This window comes from Equus przewalskii, chromosome 1, assembly GCF_037783145.1.
Source record: "Equus przewalskii isolate Varuska chromosome 1, EquPr2, whole genome shotgun sequence".
Classification (NCBI taxonomy): Eukaryota; Metazoa; Chordata; class Mammalia; order Perissodactyla; family Equidae; genus Equus; species Equus przewalskii.
This window is the reverse complement of record NC_091831.1, coordinates 146,808,372-146,827,884: the sequence shown is the minus strand read 5'-3', so window position 1 is coordinate 146,827,884 and position 19,513 is coordinate 146,808,372. Positions and strand designations below refer to the sequence as shown.

At 40.3% G+C, this 19,513-nt stretch overlaps 2 protein-coding genes and 1 long non-coding RNA gene across 9 annotated transcripts in view; 2 read left to right on the top strand and 1 right to left on the bottom strand.

The window, feature by feature from the left end:
* The window catches only part of GANC (glucosidase alpha, neutral C), a 74,552-nt gene extending 64,739 nt beyond the window's left edge, over positions 1-9,813 (top strand). For all 4 annotated transcript variants that reach the window (XR_011529318.1, XR_011529322.1, XM_008518596.2 and 1 more), the window contains exons 22-24: positions 312-424; positions 7,422-7,525; positions 8,127-9,813. Coding sequence is in view for 2 of the 4 variants with exons in the window: in XM_008518596.2 (XP_008516818.2) it covers positions 312-424; positions 7,422-7,525; positions 8,127-8,236 (327 nt within the window). In the remaining 2 variants the exon portion in view is untranslated. The remainder of the gene's footprint in view (positions 1-311; positions 425-7,421; positions 7,526-8,126) is intronic.
* LOC103549942 (uncharacterized) lies at positions 5,868-18,196 on the bottom strand. Its single transcript, XR_011529415.1, has 3 exons — positions 15,928-18,196; positions 14,298-14,418; positions 5,868-7,049 (listed from the first exon to the last, which is right to left on the bottom strand). It is a non-coding gene; the product is annotated as an uncharacterized lncRNA (long non-coding RNA).
* The window catches only part of CAPN3 (calpain 3), a 43,865-nt gene continuing 41,459 nt past the window's right edge, over positions 17,108-19,513 (top strand). For all 4 annotated transcript variants that reach the window (XM_008518604.2, XM_008518603.2, XM_008518602.2 and 1 more), the window contains exon 1: positions 17,108-17,707. In XM_008518604.2, the coding sequence (XP_008516826.2) occupies positions 17,399-17,707 (309 nt within the window). In that variant the 5' untranslated portion in view covers positions 17,108-17,398. The remainder of the gene's footprint in view (positions 17,708-19,513) is intronic.

The following is a 19,513-nucleotide window of genomic DNA, read 5'->3' as shown; positions in this document are numbered from 1 at the left end:
ACCTGTTGTCACGTTGTAGGATAGTATTTTCAGGAAAGCCACCTATGCCACCGACCATACTTCATAGTTAAAATTTCTTTCAAAATGGCCTCTTTGTGCTCCTCTTATGTGACTTCTTTATTCATATTATTTCACTAATGGGTATCAAATGTATATATTTGCACAACTACTTTGTACAGCTTGACTATTAAACTATTGTTTAACATAATTTTTCACAACTTTTTAATCTATTATTTCCCTTTAGGAAGTGACTTTCTTTTCCTAGAAAGCTATTATATAAGCACACTCTCTATCTGTGATTTATTCTCCAGGGTTCTGCCGTGGGTGAATTCTATCTTGATGATGGCCATTCATTCCAATACGTCCACCAGAAGCAATTCTTGCACAGGAAGTTTTCATTCTGTTCAGGTGTTTTGATCAACAGGTAATGTGTGCTTTCTTAAATAAATTATGCTATCCTTTTGTTATCCTCAAATGCACAGCTGACATTTTAAGGTCTTCTTTTAAAAAATTAATGCTAAATGTCATTTGTGGAGTATTTTTCTTTTCTTTTTTTTCCAGCTTCATTAAGGTGTAATTAACAAATAAAATGAAAATTTATTTAAAGTGTACAATGTGATGATTTAATATACACATACATTGTAAAAGGATTCCCACCAAGTTAGTTAACACATCCTTTGCCTTACATATTTACCTTTTTTTTATTGGAGAGAATACTTAAGTTCTACTCTCTTGGCCAATTTCAATTATACAGTATGTATTATCAGCTATAGTCACCATGTTATACATTAGATCCTCAGACCTTATTCATTTTATAACTGAAAGTTTGTACCTTTATACCAGCGTCTCCCCATTTCTCCCACCCACTAGCCCCTGGCAACCATCATTCTACAATCTGTTTCTGTGAGTTCAACCTTTTTTTTTTTTAACATTCCATATATAAATGATGCCATGCAGTATTTGTCTTTCTCTTTCTGGTTTATTTCACTTAGCACAATACCCTCCAGATTCATTCATGTTGTCACAAATGGCAGGATATCCATCTTTTTTAAGGCTGAAAAATATTCCATTGTATATATATCCCACGTCTTCTTCATCCATTCATCCCTTGACAGACACTTAGATTGTTTCCATATCTTGGCTATTGTGAATAATGCTGCAATGGACATGGGGGTGCAAACATCTCTCCGAGACAGTATTTCCTTCAGATATATACCCAGAGGTTGGATTCCTGGATTATATGGTAGTTCTTTTTGTTTTTTGGAGGAAGAGTAGCCCTGAGCTAACATGCACTGCCAATCTTCCTCTTTTTGCTTGAGGAAGATTGGCCCTGAGCTAACATGCATGCCCATCTTCCTCTATTTATACATGGGACTCCTGCCACAGCATGGCTTGACAAGCGGTGCTAGGTCCATGCCTGGGATCCGAACTGGCGAACCCCAGGCTGCCAAAGCAGAGCATACAAACCTAACCACTATGCCACCAGGCCGGTCCCTATATAGTAGTTCTATTTTTAATTTTTCAAGGAACCTCCATACTGTTTTCCTTAGTGGTTATACCAGTTTACACTCCCACCAACAGTGTACAAGGATTCTGTCTTCTTCACATTCTCACCAGCATTTGTTATCTCTTCTCTTTTTGATAATAGACATCCTAACAGATGTCAGAGGATATCTCATCATGATTTTGATTTGCATTTCCCTGAGGATTAGTGATGTTGAACACCCTTTCATGTACCTGTAGACTATTTGTATGTCTTCTTTGGAAAAATGTCTATTCAGGTCCTTTGTCCATTTTCTAATTGAGTTATTAGTTTTTTTGCTATTGAGTTATATGAGTTCCCTGTATATTTTAGACATTAACTCCTTATCAGATATGTGGTTACAGATATTTTCTCTCATTCCATAGGTTGCCTTTTCATTTTGTTATTGATTTCCTTTGCTGTGCAGAAGCTTTTTAGTTTGATGTAGCCCCACTTGTTTATTTTTGCTTTTGTTGCCTTTGCTTTGGTGTCAAATCCAAAACAATCGTTGCCAAGACCAATGTTAAGGACCTTACCCTTATGTTTTCTTTTAGGAGTTTTATGGTTTCAGGACTTATGTTCAAATCTTTAATCCATTTTGAGTTGATTTTTGTGTGTGGTGTAAGATAAGGGTCCAGTTTCATTCTTTTGCATGTGGACGTCCAGTTTTCCCAAAACCATTTATTGAAGAGACTTTCCTTTCCCCATTTTATAATTTTGGCTCCTTTGTCAAAAATTAATTGACCATATATGCCTGGGTTTATTTGTGGGCTCTCTGTTCTGTTCCACAGATCTCTGTGTCTATTTTTATGCCAATACCATATAGTTTTGATTACTTTAGCTTTGTAATATAGTTTGAAATCAGGAATTGTGATGCCTCCAGCTTTGTTCTTTTTCAAGATTGCTTTAGCTATTTGGGGTCTTTTGTGGTTCCATATGAATTTTAGAATTTTTTTTCAACTTTCGTGAAAAATGCCTTTGGAATTTTGATAGGGATTTCATTGAATCTGTAGAAAGGCTTTGTAGCATGGACATTTTAACAATATTAATTCTTCCAACCATGAACACAGAATATCTTTCCATTTGTTTGAATCTGCTTCAATGTCTTTCATCAATGTCTTATAGTTTTCAGTTTTTAGATCTTTCACCTTCTTGGTTAAATTCGTTCCTGAGTATTTTATTCTTTTTGATGTTATTGTAAATGGGACTGTTTTCTTAATTTCTCTTTCCACCAGTTTCATTGTTAATGAATAGATATGCAACTATTTTTATATATTGATTTTGTATCCTTCAACTTTACTGAATTCATTTATTCTAACAGTTCTAACAGTTTTTTCATGGACTCTTTAAGGTTTTCTATATATAATATCATATCCTCTACAAATAGAAACAATTCTACTACTTTCTTTGCAACTTGGATGCTTTTTATTTCTTTTTCTTGCCTGATTGTTCTGGCTAGGATGTCCAGTACTATGTTGAATAAAAGTGGTGTGAGCAAGCATTCTTGTCTTAACAAGAGAAAAGCTGAGATGTTGACTCTAATGTTAGCTGTGGGCTTGTAATATACGGACTTTATTATGTTGAGGTATGTTCCTTCTGTACCCAATTTGTTAAGAGTTTTTGTCATGAAAGGATGTTGAATTTTGTCACTTTTTCTGCATCTATTAAGTTGATCATATGATTTTTATCCCTCCTTTTATTAATGTGCTATATTACATTTATTCATTTGCATATGTTGAACCATCTCAGCATCCCAGGAATAAATCCGACTTGGTCATGGTGTATGATCCTTTTAATGATCTGTTGAATTCAGTTTGCTAATATTTGGTTGAGGATTTTTGCATCTGTGTTCATAAGGATATTGACCTGTAATTTTCTTTTCTTATAGTGTCCTTGCTGACCTTGGTCTCAGGGTAATACTGGTCTCATAAAATGAGTTTGGAAGTGTTCACTCCTCTTCTGGTTTTTTGGAAGAGTTTGAAAAGGATTGGTATTAATCCTTTAAATATTTTGTAGAATTCACCAGTGAAGCCATGTGGTCCAGACTTTTCTTTTTTGGGAGGTTTTTGATTACTGATTCAATCTCCTTACTAAGTAATTGGTCTGTTCAGATTTTCTGTTTCTTCCTGATTCAGTATTGGTAGGTTGTATATTTCTAGTAATGTATTCGTTTCTTCTAGCTTATCCAATTTGTTGGTATATAATTGTTAATAGTAGTTTCTTATGATCCTTAGTATTTCTTTGGTGTCAAATGTTATGTCTCCTCTTTCATTTCTGATTTTATTTATTTGAGTCCTCTCTCTTTTTTTTCTTGGTAAGTCTAAAGGTTTGTATATTTTGTTTATCTTTTCAAAAACCACCTTTTGATTTCATTGATCTTTTCTATTGTCTTTTTAGTTTCTACTTCATTTATTTCCACTCTGATCTTTGTTATTTCCTCCTTCCTCCTGCTTAACTTCAGGCGTCATTTGTTCTTCTTTTTCTCCTTCGTTGAGGTGTTAAGTTAGGTTGTTTATTTAAGATCTCTCTTTTTTCTTAATGTAGGCATTTATTGCCTTAAAGTTTCCTGTTAGAGCTGCTCTTGCTGTAGCCCGTAAGTTTTGGTATGTTGTGTTTCCATTTTCATTTGTCTCAAGATATTTTATTTCTCTTTTGATTTCTTCTTTAACCCATTGATTGTTCAGGAACTTATAATTTAATCTCCACATATTTTTGAATTTTCCAGTTTTCTTCTTCTAATTGATTTCTACTATCATTACCATTATGGTCAGAAAAGATGCTTGATATAATTTCAGTCTTCTTAAATTTGTTAAGAATTGTTTTTTGGCCTAACATATGATCTGTCCTGGAGAATGTTCCATGTGTGCTTGAGAAAAATGTGTATTCTGCTGCTACTGAATGGAATGTTCTGTATATATCTGTTAGGTCCATGTGGTCTAATATATAGTTTAAGTCCAACATTTATTGATTTCCTGTCTAGATGATCTATCCATTGTTGAAAGTGGGGTATTGAAATCCACTACTATTATTGTATTGCTGTCTATATCTCCCTTCATATCTGTTAATATTTGCCTTATACATTTGAGTGCTCCAATGTTGGGTGCATAAATATTTACAAATGTTGTCACCTTTTAATGAATTGACCCCATTATCATTATATAATGACCTTCATTGTCTCTTATTACATTCTTTGGCAGAAAGTCTGTTTTGTCTGATATAAATATAGCTCTCTCTGCTTTCTTTTGGTTTCCACTTGCATGGAATATCTTTTTCCATCCCTTCACTTTCAGTCTGCATGTGTCCTTAAAGCTGAAGTGAGGGGGCTGGCCCCATGGCTGAGTGGTTAAGTTCACACATACCGTTTCCATGGCCTGGGGTTCGCCAGTTGAGATCCTGGGTGTGGACCTATGCTCCATTCATCAAGCCGTGCTGTGGAGGCATCTCACATGGAAGAACTGGAATGACCTGAAACTAGGATATACAACTATATACTGGGGCTTTGGGGAGGGAAAATGAAAAGGGGAAGATTGGGCAACAGATGTTAGCTCAGGGCCAATCTTCCTCAAAAAACAAAAGCTGAAGGGAATCTCTTATAGGCAGCATATAGTTGGATCTTGTGTTTTTAGCCACTCAGCAACTCTGTCTCTTTTGATTGGAGAATTTAATCCAAATACATTTAAAGAAATTATTTTAGGACTTACTATTGACATTTTGTTAATTATTTTCTGGCTGTTCTGTAGTTCCTTTGTTCCTCTCTTCCTTTGTAATTTGGTGATTTTCTCTAGTAGTAGGTTTTGATTCCTTTCTCTTTATCCTTTGTATATTTGCTATAGGTTTTTGCTTTGTGGTTACCATAAGGTTTACATAAAACATCTTTTAGTTATAACAGTCTATATTAAGCCAATAACAGCTTAATTTTCAACACATAAAAAGCTCTACATTTTTACACTCTCCTCCCCACATTTTATGCTTTTGATGTCACAATTGATATCTTTTTATATTGTGTATCCACTAACAAATTATTATAGCTATCGTTATTTTTAATACTTTTCTCTTTTAACCTTTATACAAGAGTTGTAAGTGATTTACCCACCACCATTACATCATTAGAGTATTCTGGATTTAACTACATATTTACCTTTACCAATGAGTTTAATACTTTCATATGTTTTCATGTTATGACTTAGCATCTTTTCATTTCAGCTTGAAGAACTACCTTTAACATTTCTTGTAAGGCTAGTCTAGTGGTGATGGACTCCTTCAGCTTTTGCTTTCTGGAAAGCTCCTCGTCTCTTCTTTAATTCTGAAGAAAAACTTTGTTGGGTAGAATGTTCTTGATTGACACTTTTTTTCTTTGAATCTATCATCCAACTCCCTTCTGGCCTGCAAGGTTTCTGCTAAAAAATCTACTGATAGTCTTATGGGCGTTCCCTTGTACATTACAAATTGCTTTTCACTTGCTGCTTTCAAGAGTCTCCCTTTGTCTTTAACTTTTGACAATTTAATGACATGTATCTTGGTGTGGCTTCTTTAGTTTCATCATATTTGGTGCTCAGTAGGCTTCCTGGATCTGGATGTCTGTTTATTTCCCCAGGTTAGGGAAGTTTTCAACCATTATTTCTTTTAATAAGCTTTCTGCCCCTTTCTCTTCTTGTCTTCTTCTGGGACCCCTATATGATGCATATATTGGTCCACTTGATGGTGTCCCCTAAGTCCCTTAAGCTGTCCTCACTCTTTCTCATTCTTTTTTCTTTTTGCTCCTCTGATTGGATGAATTCCACTGCCCTGTCTTCAAGTTCGCTGATCCTTTCTTCCACTTGATCTAGCCTGTTGTTGAAAGCCTTTATTGAATTTTTCAGTCCAGTTATTGTATTGTTTAACTCTACAGTTTCTGTTTGGTACTTTTTCATATTTTCTATCACTTTTTTGAAATTCTCACTTTGTTCACGCATTGTTCTCTAACCTCAGTAAGCATCTTTATGATCATTATTTTGAAATCTTTATCAGGTAAATAACTTATCTCCATTTAATTAAGGTCATTTTCTGTGGCTTAATTGTATTCTTTGGTTTGGAACATATTCCCTTGTTTCTTCATTTTCCTTGACTCTCTATGTTGGTTTCTGCAGATTAGATAAAACAGCCACTCAGTCTTGTGTAGGAGATGAACCTCGTCAGTCAGCCTGGCCTCACTCTTCAGGGAGAAGCTGGGAGTTGGGGTTTCCCTCCCAATTGTATGGCACTGTGCCAGGGGTAAGGGTTATGATGAGAGTGTTTCCAGCCTTTCCTGCTTGTTTTGATGTGGGTATTTTCTCAGTCGCCCAATGTATAGGAGTCACTCAACTAGTTTCTGGATTTCTCTGAAAGGAAATTGCTCTGTATGTAGTTTTACATTCAGTGTCTCCATCGGAGGAGGAAAATTCAGGAGATTCTTACATTGTCATCTTGGTCCAGAGTTCCCCTGGAGTATTCTTCAATTGCCCCATGAAACTCCCTTCCTTATTGTCTCCATCTTCTTTTCCTTTCCTCTCTAAAAAGTAAAAAAGAATTCAATTTAAGTTCCCATTAATCCCATTTATTTATCCATTCATCAATTCATTAAGTGTCTGATTTTTACAATTTGATTGCAGTGTCCAAGTCACATTTGTGACTTCAGTGTCCTCAGGTGATTTCTCTCCAAACCACTTGTTAAAAGGAGATTAGTTTGGCTACTGGTTAGCTAGTCCTCAGCACATAATCATCTTTTTTCAACTCTTCATCCTTGTAAATGTGACAACTTTATGGTTCTTGCCTCCATAGGGAAAGATGGGAGGGGAACTAACAAGGCTGAGGATGTTGCCCTAGTAACCAATCCAAACCCCTGTTCCTCTCTTTTTCCTAATGCCATTTGTATCTATTCCAGTTGTGCCGATGAGAGAGGTCGTTATCCCAGCAAGTGTGTGGTGGAGCAGATCTTTATCCTAGGCCTCAAGAAGAAGCCATCTTCTGTGACCACCCACTCATCTGGTGAGGAAATAAGCCATTTGTTTTTGTAAACATAGAAGTATCTATAGTGAAGAGATGGTTAGTCCTAAAACTGACACAATACACTTAGCCAAGTGGACTCTGCACTTCCTGGTAGAGGTCAAATATACTAGCATCTAGAGAGAGTCAAGCCATTCTGCTGCCCTTCATCAACTGGTCTTTCTGCTCTCTGTAAGCTGTTAATATTTTTTTACGGGATATTATTTGAGGCTTGAAATACTGTTGTAACTTCTCTGAATATTTTTTAAACTGTACATGTCTGAAGCCCTGGAGAATCCTACTCATGTTTATGGAATTTCTTAAAGGTTATAGGATGGGCTATATCCTTCCTTACCTACTGAATTTCGTGGACAAATCACTTTGTTCCTTACAGTTTCTCTTCAACCATTCTTGTGCTCAAAACACTGGAGCGTTTAATCTTTAAAAAACTCATGGAAGTCCATGGGTAAAAGTGCTGTTAATTTGGATTCTCCTAAGTGGGGTATAAGGTTTTAATGCAGAGTTAGAAACATTTCACACAAAGAAAAGATTTTTCTCTCCTAGATATTCATCAAATTTTCCCTTTTATTGTCTTGATATTTAGGTGGTGAAGACCAGCCTGTGGCTTTTGTATATTGTGCCAAAACATCCACCTTGAGCCTGGAGAAGCTCTCACTGGACATTGGTACTGACTGGGAGGTCCACGTCAAATGACAGAGAAGCGCGCCTGGGGACGAGTGCAGGAACAGCCTGCACCTGTCGGCCTTTCCCTTGGCCTTTTTTGAGATTTGTGCTACATGCTAATTGACTGCTCTGGCTCAGAACAATCATCTTTCATGAGTCACCAGTTTACCAATGAACAATAGGTTTCAGATTTTACATTTGTGGATGTACTAGTAATACTCTTTGAGTCAAATACCACCTCTTTTCCTGATGCAAGTAGCCCCGAGATATTTATAGAGTTCATGAATCTTCCATTGCTTCTTGGGCTGTGGCTCCGTGGTTAGACCTGTAGCCCAGTGAGCAGCTGCTCTCTGAGCACAGCTTCGATGGGTGTGTTTGCTGTGAGATGTGGGCCGGGCCCACCTCCTGTGGCCCATTGGTGGAATCTTGCCTCAGCCCCTGCAGCAGAGTCACTCAGGCTACAGCAGCTGAGTTTCTCGAGGCCTGTCCCCAAGTGGACAGCAGCTCTGGTACCCCTTGCAGTTATCTTTCGCCCACTTAGACGTGGGGAAAACAACCCTTTTCTGCTTGCACTGCGTACGTCGCAGCAACAGGGAGTATACTCCCCTAGACTGGCTCAGGGACACAAAGGATTCTCTTCCCTGTCATGCTTTCTGGGTTCCAAAGTTCTAAATTAGTCTTCTTAAAGTTCTAACTTCTTTATCTTAATTGTTTTTCTTAAATATTTTCTACTGGCCAAAGAATATTTGTAACATGAGTAAGCTCTAATTTATAATAATAAAATAAACACCCATGTCCCCATCACCGAACTTCAGAATAGACCGCAGGCTGGGACGAGGATGAGGCACTTGCCTTGGGCACAGAATGTAAAGGGGTGGCAAAAACCCTATAGTAATCAAAGTAAATAATATTTTAGTGCAGTATTTTTAAAAGTCAAAATTAATGCAAAAAAATCCATGATGAAGAAAATACCAAAATTTTAAATAAAGATGGGATCGGTATTACCGAGTTTTCCTTTTGCCTCAGGCTCCAGTACGGCTTGGCATGGATTAGAACATTACAACATACATTTCCTCAGGACGCTCCCTGCTCTGGTGACACCATGACTCCCTGCTGCCTGCCACAGCGTCTGTTGGGGCTGCCTCATGTCCTCAGCACCCCTCCACATGCACATTTTCTTATCAGACTTCTTCTGCTTAGCAACTTGCCAGCTGCCATCTCTGCCTTTTGTTCCCTGGGCCCCAATATCCACTGCCTTCCCTCTACCTATGCAGATCTTACCCTCTGCACAGGCCCTACTCAAATCCCACTTTTCCATGAAGTCTTTCTAACCACCCTGTCACCCCTACTCCCCCTTGCCCATGAGCGGTGATTTTGCCCCTCTCTGAAATGCTGCCGTATTTATAACATGTGCTGTACTTATTCTCAGGGACGATCCCTTAATGTTTCAGGTCTGTCTGTCTCATTGCCCTGCTAGACTGTATGTCCCCAAGAGTGTGTTATAGTTGTCTTAGCTCTGCCAGAGCACCATTAGACTTGGCTTTCAGTAACTGTTCTCTGTAATTGCGTAACTAATGGATTTGATTGATTAAAAAGTGAGAATTAAATGTATTTGTTTCTGATTTACTTTTCTGACATAGGACTCTTCCTCCAGATGTAGTAAACGCTGTGCATTTCCTTGGGGAACACGTTTCATTGTATCAGTTGAGATTTGAGCTTTGCACCATATATAAGCTCACACAGACGTATGCAGATACTTTGCTCCTATTTCTTTAAGTTTTGTAATTAAGGAGAAAGGAAAAAGACCTACATGAGCTAAAGTCATATTTCCCAGCTTCAAATTTCCCTTGCCAGCCTACAATAAGACTTAACCTGAAACCTGGGTGTTCTTACCTAATATAAATGATGGGTTTTAATAGCATTTAAAGCTGAATAATTAAGACCTATATTCAGATCAACATTTATTGCATGTCTATTCTTCCATTTAAAATATTTTTGGAGGAAGGAATGAAATGAGAACTAGTAGAGTAAGTTAGAGAGGAACTGCTCTGTCTTGACCCAGAACTATACTGAAACGTTCAACTAGAGACGTTGAGTGGCGAGAAATATAGTCTGGGTGTTTTTGACTGTTCTCTGCTCTTATTGCTTCTCACACCTTACCCACCTCCGATTTCTGAAGTTATGTACCAGAGAGCTATGTGGGGGCTGAGTTGGCCTAAAGGTGTTCAGTTACCTTTGTCAATTTAAAAAGCAAATTCACTTGTTATTTTATCCTCAAAATGAGTTTATTTCGAAATAACCAAAAGAATTGCAATTTGGGATGTGCGTGCTATGGCAAACCATAGGCAAATCCAAAAACAAAGGAAGGGAGCTGCTTTTGTAGAGAAAAAAAGGGGGAGTAGGGAGGGACTGTTCTAAAGGAAAGTCCACGGTGGAAAGTAACATTTCGGGGCGGCAACAGCTTCTCATTGGCTGGGCTCTCGGCAGGTGGGGAGAGGAATCTTCCTGCAGTAGTAAAGCAGTTTTACTTCCTGTCCCAGATGCAAGCGTAGTCTCTTCCTGTTTGGTGTTGTTGACAATGTGTGACAGGGGTGAGAGCTCCCCCTCTAGGTCTTCCTGACTCCAATTTACTTAAGATTTCTTTTATGACTCTCCACACCTTGTAGATACTTTTTGATATGTTTTCTCAGGAAACTGGATTTTATGTAAGAAATTAGAATCCTTTCAGCAGAGATTCAGACGAAGCACTAAAATGAATGCATACTGTGTCTTTCCTTCAAGACTTAAATGCTAAGGAATGAGTTGACAGATCAGTTTAAAAACAGACACTGCCCAACAGAAACATGGGCAAAGGTAATTCACAAAAGAAATTGAAACAAAGAAGCATGAAAGATGCTCAGCCTCATTAATAATCAAAGAAATGTTTTGTGGTTTTTTTTTTGCCTAATTGGCAAAGATTAAAAAAAGTGAAAATGTCCAGTGCTGACACTGGTAGGGGGAATAGGCATTTTTGTGGATCATTGGTGGAATTAAAAATAAGTACGATCTTTTAGTATGGCAATCTGGCAGTAGTATCAAAATTTTAAATGTGCATGCTATAACCCAGCAATTCCACTTCAGGTAAATCCATTAAATTGCTCAGAGCTACTAACTACAATGTTGAAAACTAGAAATAAGCTAAATGTCCTTTAACAGGGGATTGGATAAAAATAGCCCTTTCTTACAGTGGAATATTATGCAACCATTAAAATAACAATCCATATGTATCAACACAGAAGTATGTTTTTAATAAAATGTTTACTGAGTGATTTCATTTAAGTAAAAGTTACAATAAATAAACTGAAATTGAGGGTCATCCTATACTCTTCAAAATATGAAGGCCGTAGGGGCCGGCCCTGTGGCCGAGTGGTTAAGTTCATGAACTCTGCTTCAGTGGCCCAGGGTTTCGCCACTTTGAATCCTGGGCACGGACATGGCACCGCTCGTCGAGCCACACTGAGGTGGCATCCCACATGCCGCAACTAGAAGGACCCACAACTAAAAATACACAACTATGTACTGGGGAGCTTTGGGAGAAAAAGGAAAAATAAAATCTTTAAAAAAAAATATGAAGGCCATAAAAAACAAGTCTAAGGAACTATTCCAGATTGAAGTGGGGACTAAAGAGACATGACAACAAATGTGTGATCTTGGCTTGGATTCTGAATCGATAAAGGACATTATTTGGAGAGTTGGCAAAATTTGAATGGGATCTTTTGATTACATGGTAATTTTCCTAATTTTGAGTGTTGTTCTATGATTATATAGAAGAATTTTCTTGTTTTTAGGAAATATATACTGAAGCGTTAAAGGGTAATGGGCTGTCATATCTCTAACTTACTCCCAAATGTCTCAGGAAAAAAAATTTTTGTATATATAAGAGAGAGAAACAGGGAGAGAAAATAGGCACAATGTATTAAAACGTTATAATCGAAGAATCTGAGTGAAGGGTATACAGGAATTCTTTATACTGTATTTTCAACTTTCCTGTAAGTTTTAAACTATTTCAAAACAAAAAGCTTAAAACCAAAAGTGCTGGGCCACATCTCTATCATATCTAATAGCTTTAAAACGTTTAGTATCTATTGTTGTGAAAGCTTGTAAGCTGTGGCATGTAAAATAGGGTGAAACGAATGGAGTTAACAGTGAACTCCAGTACAAGAAAATACTTTTAGTTCTGATGCTGCAGACCACTGGCAATCTTCGTCAGATCAGCTCTTCTTCACCTGAGAAATGCTGGGCCAGGCCGAGTCCTCTACTTCAGGGAACACAAATACCGTCTTCCGAGCACCAGGCCAGCAGCCCCTGACCCTGTGCCACCCACACTGTGACAGCACTCTATGTTGCTTCACCACAGAGGTCTTGTCTAATGGCAGGAGCTGATCAAGGAGCCTTCAGGAGGCTATTTACACTAAGAAATAGACTAGAATGCACACTTATGGCAGGCATTTATTTAAGGCAGATGCCCTGTATAATGGCGAGGGAAAGTCCTTCACGCATTTGAAAAGCCGGTTTGGTAACCTTCCTTCTTTTCCCAGATCAATGTCATCCTGCAGATCCTCGCTATGGTGGATCTGGGTTGGTCAGTTCCTCGTAGAAGTGATCCCAAAGTGATCCCAGCATGTAGGTTCCAGTTTGACTAGGTGCCAAGACATTCCCTGCCCAAGGAGGCTGGTTTCATTTAAGATTGACCTATAGGACTAATTATGTTCTGGGGTGCAGCTCACTTCAGAACTAAGTGAACTCCAGGGTCATAGTCTCATGCGTCAACATGAGCAGAGCGAATCACAGATCGGCCCATTCTCCTAAGGGCTCCTTAGAGCAGAAAGCCCACCTTGTCTTCATGAGTTTGCCTTAAACTTAAGCGAAGACTTGTATCCTGGTTAAATCAAACTGGCCAATCAGATTGCTACAGCCATACCTAAGAGCGCAATTCTGGAGTTCGACCTGTGTGCAGAATTCCTTCACTTTTTCACATCTCTTTCATTCCAGGATATCATAAGGATAGGTAGCAGAAACACAGTCAAAACACCTAAATATCTGGAGCTTAATGGTTTTTAGCTCATAATTGACCATCCTACCTAAAAGTCTTCCTAGTAATGGAATTCCTATGACAATATCAAGAATTCCACTCTGCTTTTAAGATTTCCATCTACCAAACCCTCTGAATGCCCTGCCTAATTCCAGGTGGGATGGCACTCTAGACTAAAATAACTTCTCGTCCCAGGGGATAGAAAGCCGTCAGCGGCCCCACTGGAAACAGATTATCATATTAACCACAGACAATGGAGGCCATATAACTAGCATTCTAGGAGAAATAAAGGAGACTTTGGCATCTGATATCAGATCTGCCTGTCTTATGACCAGCCCTGCTAAACACTGCAGTGCTACAGCGAGGCCAGCCAGAATTAGACAGCTGCTTCTTGACAGTTGTTCCCAACCAGGCTGATGGTGTTTCCAGCCAGAGTGAGGGGAAGGGAAGCACTGACTATTTATATGCAAGGATCCAGAGATCTTATGCCTAATTCACTTTACTGGCGTCTTGGTCACACATTTACTCAGTCACTGGAAGTCAGGAGACCTGGAGTCTAGTTGGCTCTGCAGTGAACTGGCTGAGTGATCTTAGCCATGTCATTTAATCTCTCTAGGCCTTGGTCTGCTCATTTGTTAAAGAAAAGACATAATCTCTGAACTCCTGTGAGTTTTCCATGACTTAACTGAAAAAATACAACAAATATCTCAAGTTTCCTTAGTTGTAAAATGAGATTAGTCAAACCCACAGGACTGTTGTACAGATTAAAAATATTCTATGCATTTGGAAAGGAAAACATACTAACATTACTTTGGAGAAACCCAGTAAACACCACCCTAGCCAAGCGATCAAGGTTGGCATCACCTATAATAAAACACACCAATATTATGTATCCCCAGGTATGATTTGATGAGAATGCACCTCACCTCTGTGACAGTCTTTCCCCCAAATCCAGAACTTCGGTCTAATCATGTAAGAAACATCAGACAAACTCAAGTTGAGGGACGTTCTACAGCATACCTGACAAGGACTCTTCAAAAGTGCCAAGGGCATGAGAGACAAAGACTGTGGATCTGTCAGAGATTGGAGGACACTAAGGAGACAGGACAGTTAAATGCCATGTGGGACCCTGGATCAGGTCCTGCAACAGAAGAGAAAAGAAAAACCATTAGTGGAAACACTGAAGAAGTCAAAATATGTCTTGTAGTTTAGTTAATAGTAGTTTACCAACATTAATTTCTCAGTTTCAATCCTTGTGCCATGCATGGTGATATTAGGGGAAGCTGGGTGAAGGGCACACAGGAGGGAACTCTGGACTATCTTTGCAACTCTTTTGTAAATCTAAAATTTCAAGTTTTTAAAACTATGTGAAATGGCAAGCTCACAGTAGGTACTTAATGAATTGTAGGTGGTATAGCAAATACATTGCTTCCAACAGCATTGAATCAAAGACATCTTTATTGGTGGAAAAGACAGTGATATGGAGCCATTAATTGGCCTTGGTGCAACAGCAACCGTTCCAGCCATGGATATTGCATATGTATATGTATTATGAAATATGTATTAAATATGTATTAAAAACTAGCTCTTTATCCTTAAAGAGGCTTCCGGGAATTGAAATGTGCAGCTGTTCATATGCTCATTATCTGCCCTTTGTTCACGGGCTCAGATTGGATTTCTCTCTGATGGCAAGAATTTCTACAGCTGTGCAGTTCTGCAGCTGAATGAACCTTGAGTTTGGACCTGCTAATCCAAGAGGGGATTTTTATCCACAACAATTGGTAGAGCAAAATGAATAGCATCTTGCACTCTGTTTTTGATATTCCCATCCTGCTATGACAAGAGGCTCGTCTCTATCACACACTTGTCTTAGTTACCAACAGATGGAGCTGGCTTAGACAGCCCAGGAAAGAGAAGTCAGCATGTGTGTGGCCCTGACACAGCTCCTCTCCCAGGGGCAAATCAGCCAAGAAACGCTGATTGTACCAGCAAAGCAATAAGTGTAAGAAATTTCTCCTCACACAGGGAAATGTCATTCAACAGGTATACAATACATATTTATTAGGAGTCTTTTATATGCTTAACTCTGAGGGTGGAATGGGGACCCAGTTCCCATCTTCACAGAACTTACAGTCTTATGGGCAAACAGGAAGCTCACTAAGCAGAAACAATAAAACGTGGGTTGGTGCTGTGAATTTCAAGGTGGTATAGAGCACTGGGCTGGGACGCAAACATATGATGGGGGGGGGGCGGGGAGGAAACTCCCCTGCTTTGCTTTCCATGCCATTGGTGAGTTGGAGGGTGGAAGTCGGTCTTCTTAGAGGCTCTTTTAGTGCAGGGTGATAGGAGACGCTGTGACCACACGATCCCGGGCAGATTGCGCCTATCCCAGTGCCGCACACATGGAAGATGTTCAGTAAGTGCTCATGGAGTGAATGCTGATTTGCACCAATTAGTGACTGTCATTCAACTTGATCTGACCCCAAAGTAATATTAAAGTTCAGATCATCTCTAACAACAACAACATTTATGGAGTGCCTAAGACAACTTGTTTAATTTTTACAACAACTCAATAACAGAACGACTATCATTGTACCCAATTTATAGGTGAGAAAACGGAGACACAGGAAGAAAGGAAGAAGTAAATCACCTAAAGCTACACAGGCACAGCTAGTGAGCAGCAAGCCCAGACTTTGACCCTAGACAGTCAGCTTTCAGAGGCTGCCCTCCTCTATTCTGTCTTTCCAAGACTCGTTGCAAAGATCCTTGGATATTTTCTTAGAGGGACAAGAGGGCTGATGGTTCCCACAAGCTGCAACTCCAGACGTAGGGCTTCTCAGAGCTGCCGCCCCAGGAATCATGAGCCCGGGAGCACTCCCTGTTCTAGCTGTCACTTCTCACCTTCTCTCATAGCCTCTAGCTTTGGGCCAATGAGACTGGTCGCATGGGAACAGGCAGGGCTGCAGTCTGGGACAAGCCTCCACTCAGCCACACTTGGAGTGTGGCCATCTCCTTAAGGCCTGGGTGGCAGCTACCATGGGTGGAAAACAAGGTGGAGGCCAGGCAGGAAGTTCCCTTCCCCAGAGCCACTTGTGCTCTCATCTAAGAGGCCTGAAACCAACGTTTTTGGTTCAACTTGATGGCCAACTTGGTTCAGTATCCTATTCCCACTTCTGACTCAGATGTCTGATGTGGCGTTCCTAAATAATCTGTACTCAGGTGCACTTATTGTAGCAGATTTGGCCCCAGTATTTATTTTGGGGGTGGGGAGAGACAACAGGTAGCTAGGTCAGGTGGGCAAGAAAAGGCAGAGATTTTCTCAGCTGAGGACTCTGCAGAGTAGCATTTTCCACCCAGACAGTTCCATTGAACAGTGACTCCAGAACATTCTAGCAGAGAAGCCAAATCCAACCAAATGATATTCGGATATCCTAGAGATTTAGAAAGAAATAATCATGTTCTCAAAAATGCCTACAATATTTTACTAGAATTCAGCATCTCACATTCACCCTTGCTAGCTTTTTTCAACATTGTTTTCCATTAATTTGGCGGCCAACAGTTTGATAGTCTGTATCACCGACTATTCAAGGACACATCAGCAGTTCTTTGCTAATTTCCAGTGTTCAACTTACTCAAATATTCCCCTTTCATGTCCTGACAACACCAGCACTTCATGGCAACACAGAAATGTCCTTAGCCAGGCCCTTCTCTCTCCACCACGCAGTCTAGCTGCACGCTAGCCTCTCCCTTGCTCTCATACTCATGATCTTCCTTCATGTCTATTTTTAGTTTTCCTGGCTCAAGCTTCTTCAGGCCACTGAAACACAACCCTCACTCTCTTTCTCTCCCTCTGATAGGAGGCCCCTAGGTAAAAATTGCTGGAGAAATCCTTCACAGCTCCTTCCTCAGGAAAACCTACGGCTTTGGGATCACAGCTCAGTCTTTAAGATGGACGTAAGCTGGACGATCTTCTGATGGGCTTCAAACTTTGAATTGGATGTGGACATTTTTCTCTCAGATGACAGAACCACTCCAACTTCCCCTTTGCAGTTGCTTCCTTTCCTTGAAGGTAGCTGCCTCTTGTTTTCTTTAAAAATCTTTTCCTTCCAAATTTGCCTGCCATGCCGACCGTCATTAGCGCTTCCGTGGCCTCGCGGACAGGGGCTGAGCCCATGTCCCCGGGGCCGGTTGCCCATCCAGCCCAGGGCAGTACCACTGAGTCAGGGGGTGGAAATCCAAGTGGCAACTATTCTGCCATCATCAGCCGCAATTTTCCTATTATCGGAGTGAAAGAGAAGACATTTGAGAAGCTTCACAAGAAGTGTCTGGAAAAGAACGTTCTTTATGTGGATCCTGAGTTCCCACCAGATGAGACTTCTCTCTTCTATAGCCAGAAGTTCCCCATCCAGTTCGTCTGGAAGAGACCCCCGGTGAGTAGCTTACTGGTTGCTGGTTGCGGTTTTTTCCTCTAAGTCCTCCCACTCAGCAGGTCCCGGCAGCTCCACTGTGCACATGGGCTGTGTACATGGGCTTGGGGAGCCCTGCAGCAGCTCCACCGAGCTCAGTCCTCGGGCGAGGCAGGGCTGATTCTCACTCTTTCTGAAAAAAATCTTGCTTTTTATAAACGTACTTGGAACTCAATTTAATCCACCCTGTAAAAGTAAATATTCCTTTCCCAGAACAAATTCCAAACAGTCCAGATCTACCCTCTCTAAGTATCTTGCATCTTTATAAGATTCCTTCCATTTCTTGGGCTAAAATCATGATGTTGTTCTTTAGTTTGCCAGGAGCCATGTCTTTCTGAAACACAGAAGCCCTGGAAAAAGGAGACTGGCAGGCAGAGACTGGCAGGCAAAGATTGCTTTTACGTGCATAAATGTCGGGATTAGCAGGAGAGAGCCTAGCCATCATTTTCGCCTGTATATTTCCCCACACAGATGAGGAAATAAAGGCACACCAGAGTGAAATGTATCCGGTGAGCACATGACAGCCCAAATAAAACTCTTTCTCTTTTAGTTAACTCTCCAGCCTCTGGGTTTCATTTACAGTAATCTCCCAGAGGGAAAATCATAGTCTCCTGGCTCCCTTCTCTAATCATACCTCCAGTATGACTCTTGTGTTTTTTTGGTTTGGGGTTTTGCTTTTTTACTACTGTTCTTAGTTGAAGAAATATTTGTTGAGCATCTACTAGAGCCAGACACCAGGCAAACAACTGGGAAGATAGCAGTGAATAAGAAAGACAAAAATTTCTGCTCTCCTGGAGCCTGTTGTCCTGAGGGGAAGATGCCCATTGACTAAGAGTGATGACTGTCAGGAGACAACGTTCAGGGTGCTCTGGAGCTAACCAAGGCTGGGGAGAGAGCCCCTCCCTGAGGAAATCATTGCAGCCGAGGCCCAATGCTATTCATTAGCTTAATCAAGTTAAACTCACACCCAAAGCTATTCATTTGCCATGGTTTTCTTTCGAACCTGAGATGGAATATCCAGCAACCGTGTTCTCACCCTGTGCGTTCCACAAGGCCCCTTTCCTCCCCTGACGGTTCTGTGATGAGGCCCATGACTGTCCTGAAGGTCTCGGTTTAGAAGAGGGGACTAGAAAGAACTTCATTCTCCAACTCAGTCGCTGTCCTGCTGCCAGAGTATGGGGACATGTCATACCCCTGCTGAAATATCTTCCATGACACTGTTCTCTCCTCCCCCCATGCCTTCAGGATGAGTCCAAACTCCTTAGTGGAGATATAGGCCGTTCTCAAGCTGGCCTCTGTCTACCTGTCCATCTTATCTTTACCCTTTGCCCCTGGACCCTGACACATTCGGTTGCTCTGTTGTTCCGAGTCTTCTCATACCTCGAGGGCTTTGCTCATGCTGTCCACCTGTCTGGAATGACCTTCTTATTTTTTATCTGATTTGCTCCTTCTCACCCTGTCTTCTAAATTCTGCTCAGGTGTCACTTCCTTCAAGCTTTCTCGTGTCTGTTCCCCTCCCGCTGAGAGCAGAGACTATTCCTGTGCATCTTTGGATCCCCTTTACCCAGCCAAGGGCCAGGCCCACAGTAGGTACTTAGCTGCTAGCGGTGAAGGATAACCCACATCTGAGGGGGTTGATCACCGAGAGATAAGGACAGCCCTGTATTCCAAGGCTGGGAGTTCTTAAAAGCCTTTTCTAATACCACCGCAGAGAAAAAAACTTACAAATACTGTTTTCATAAAATCATTGGTAGATTTTATTCTTAAAAG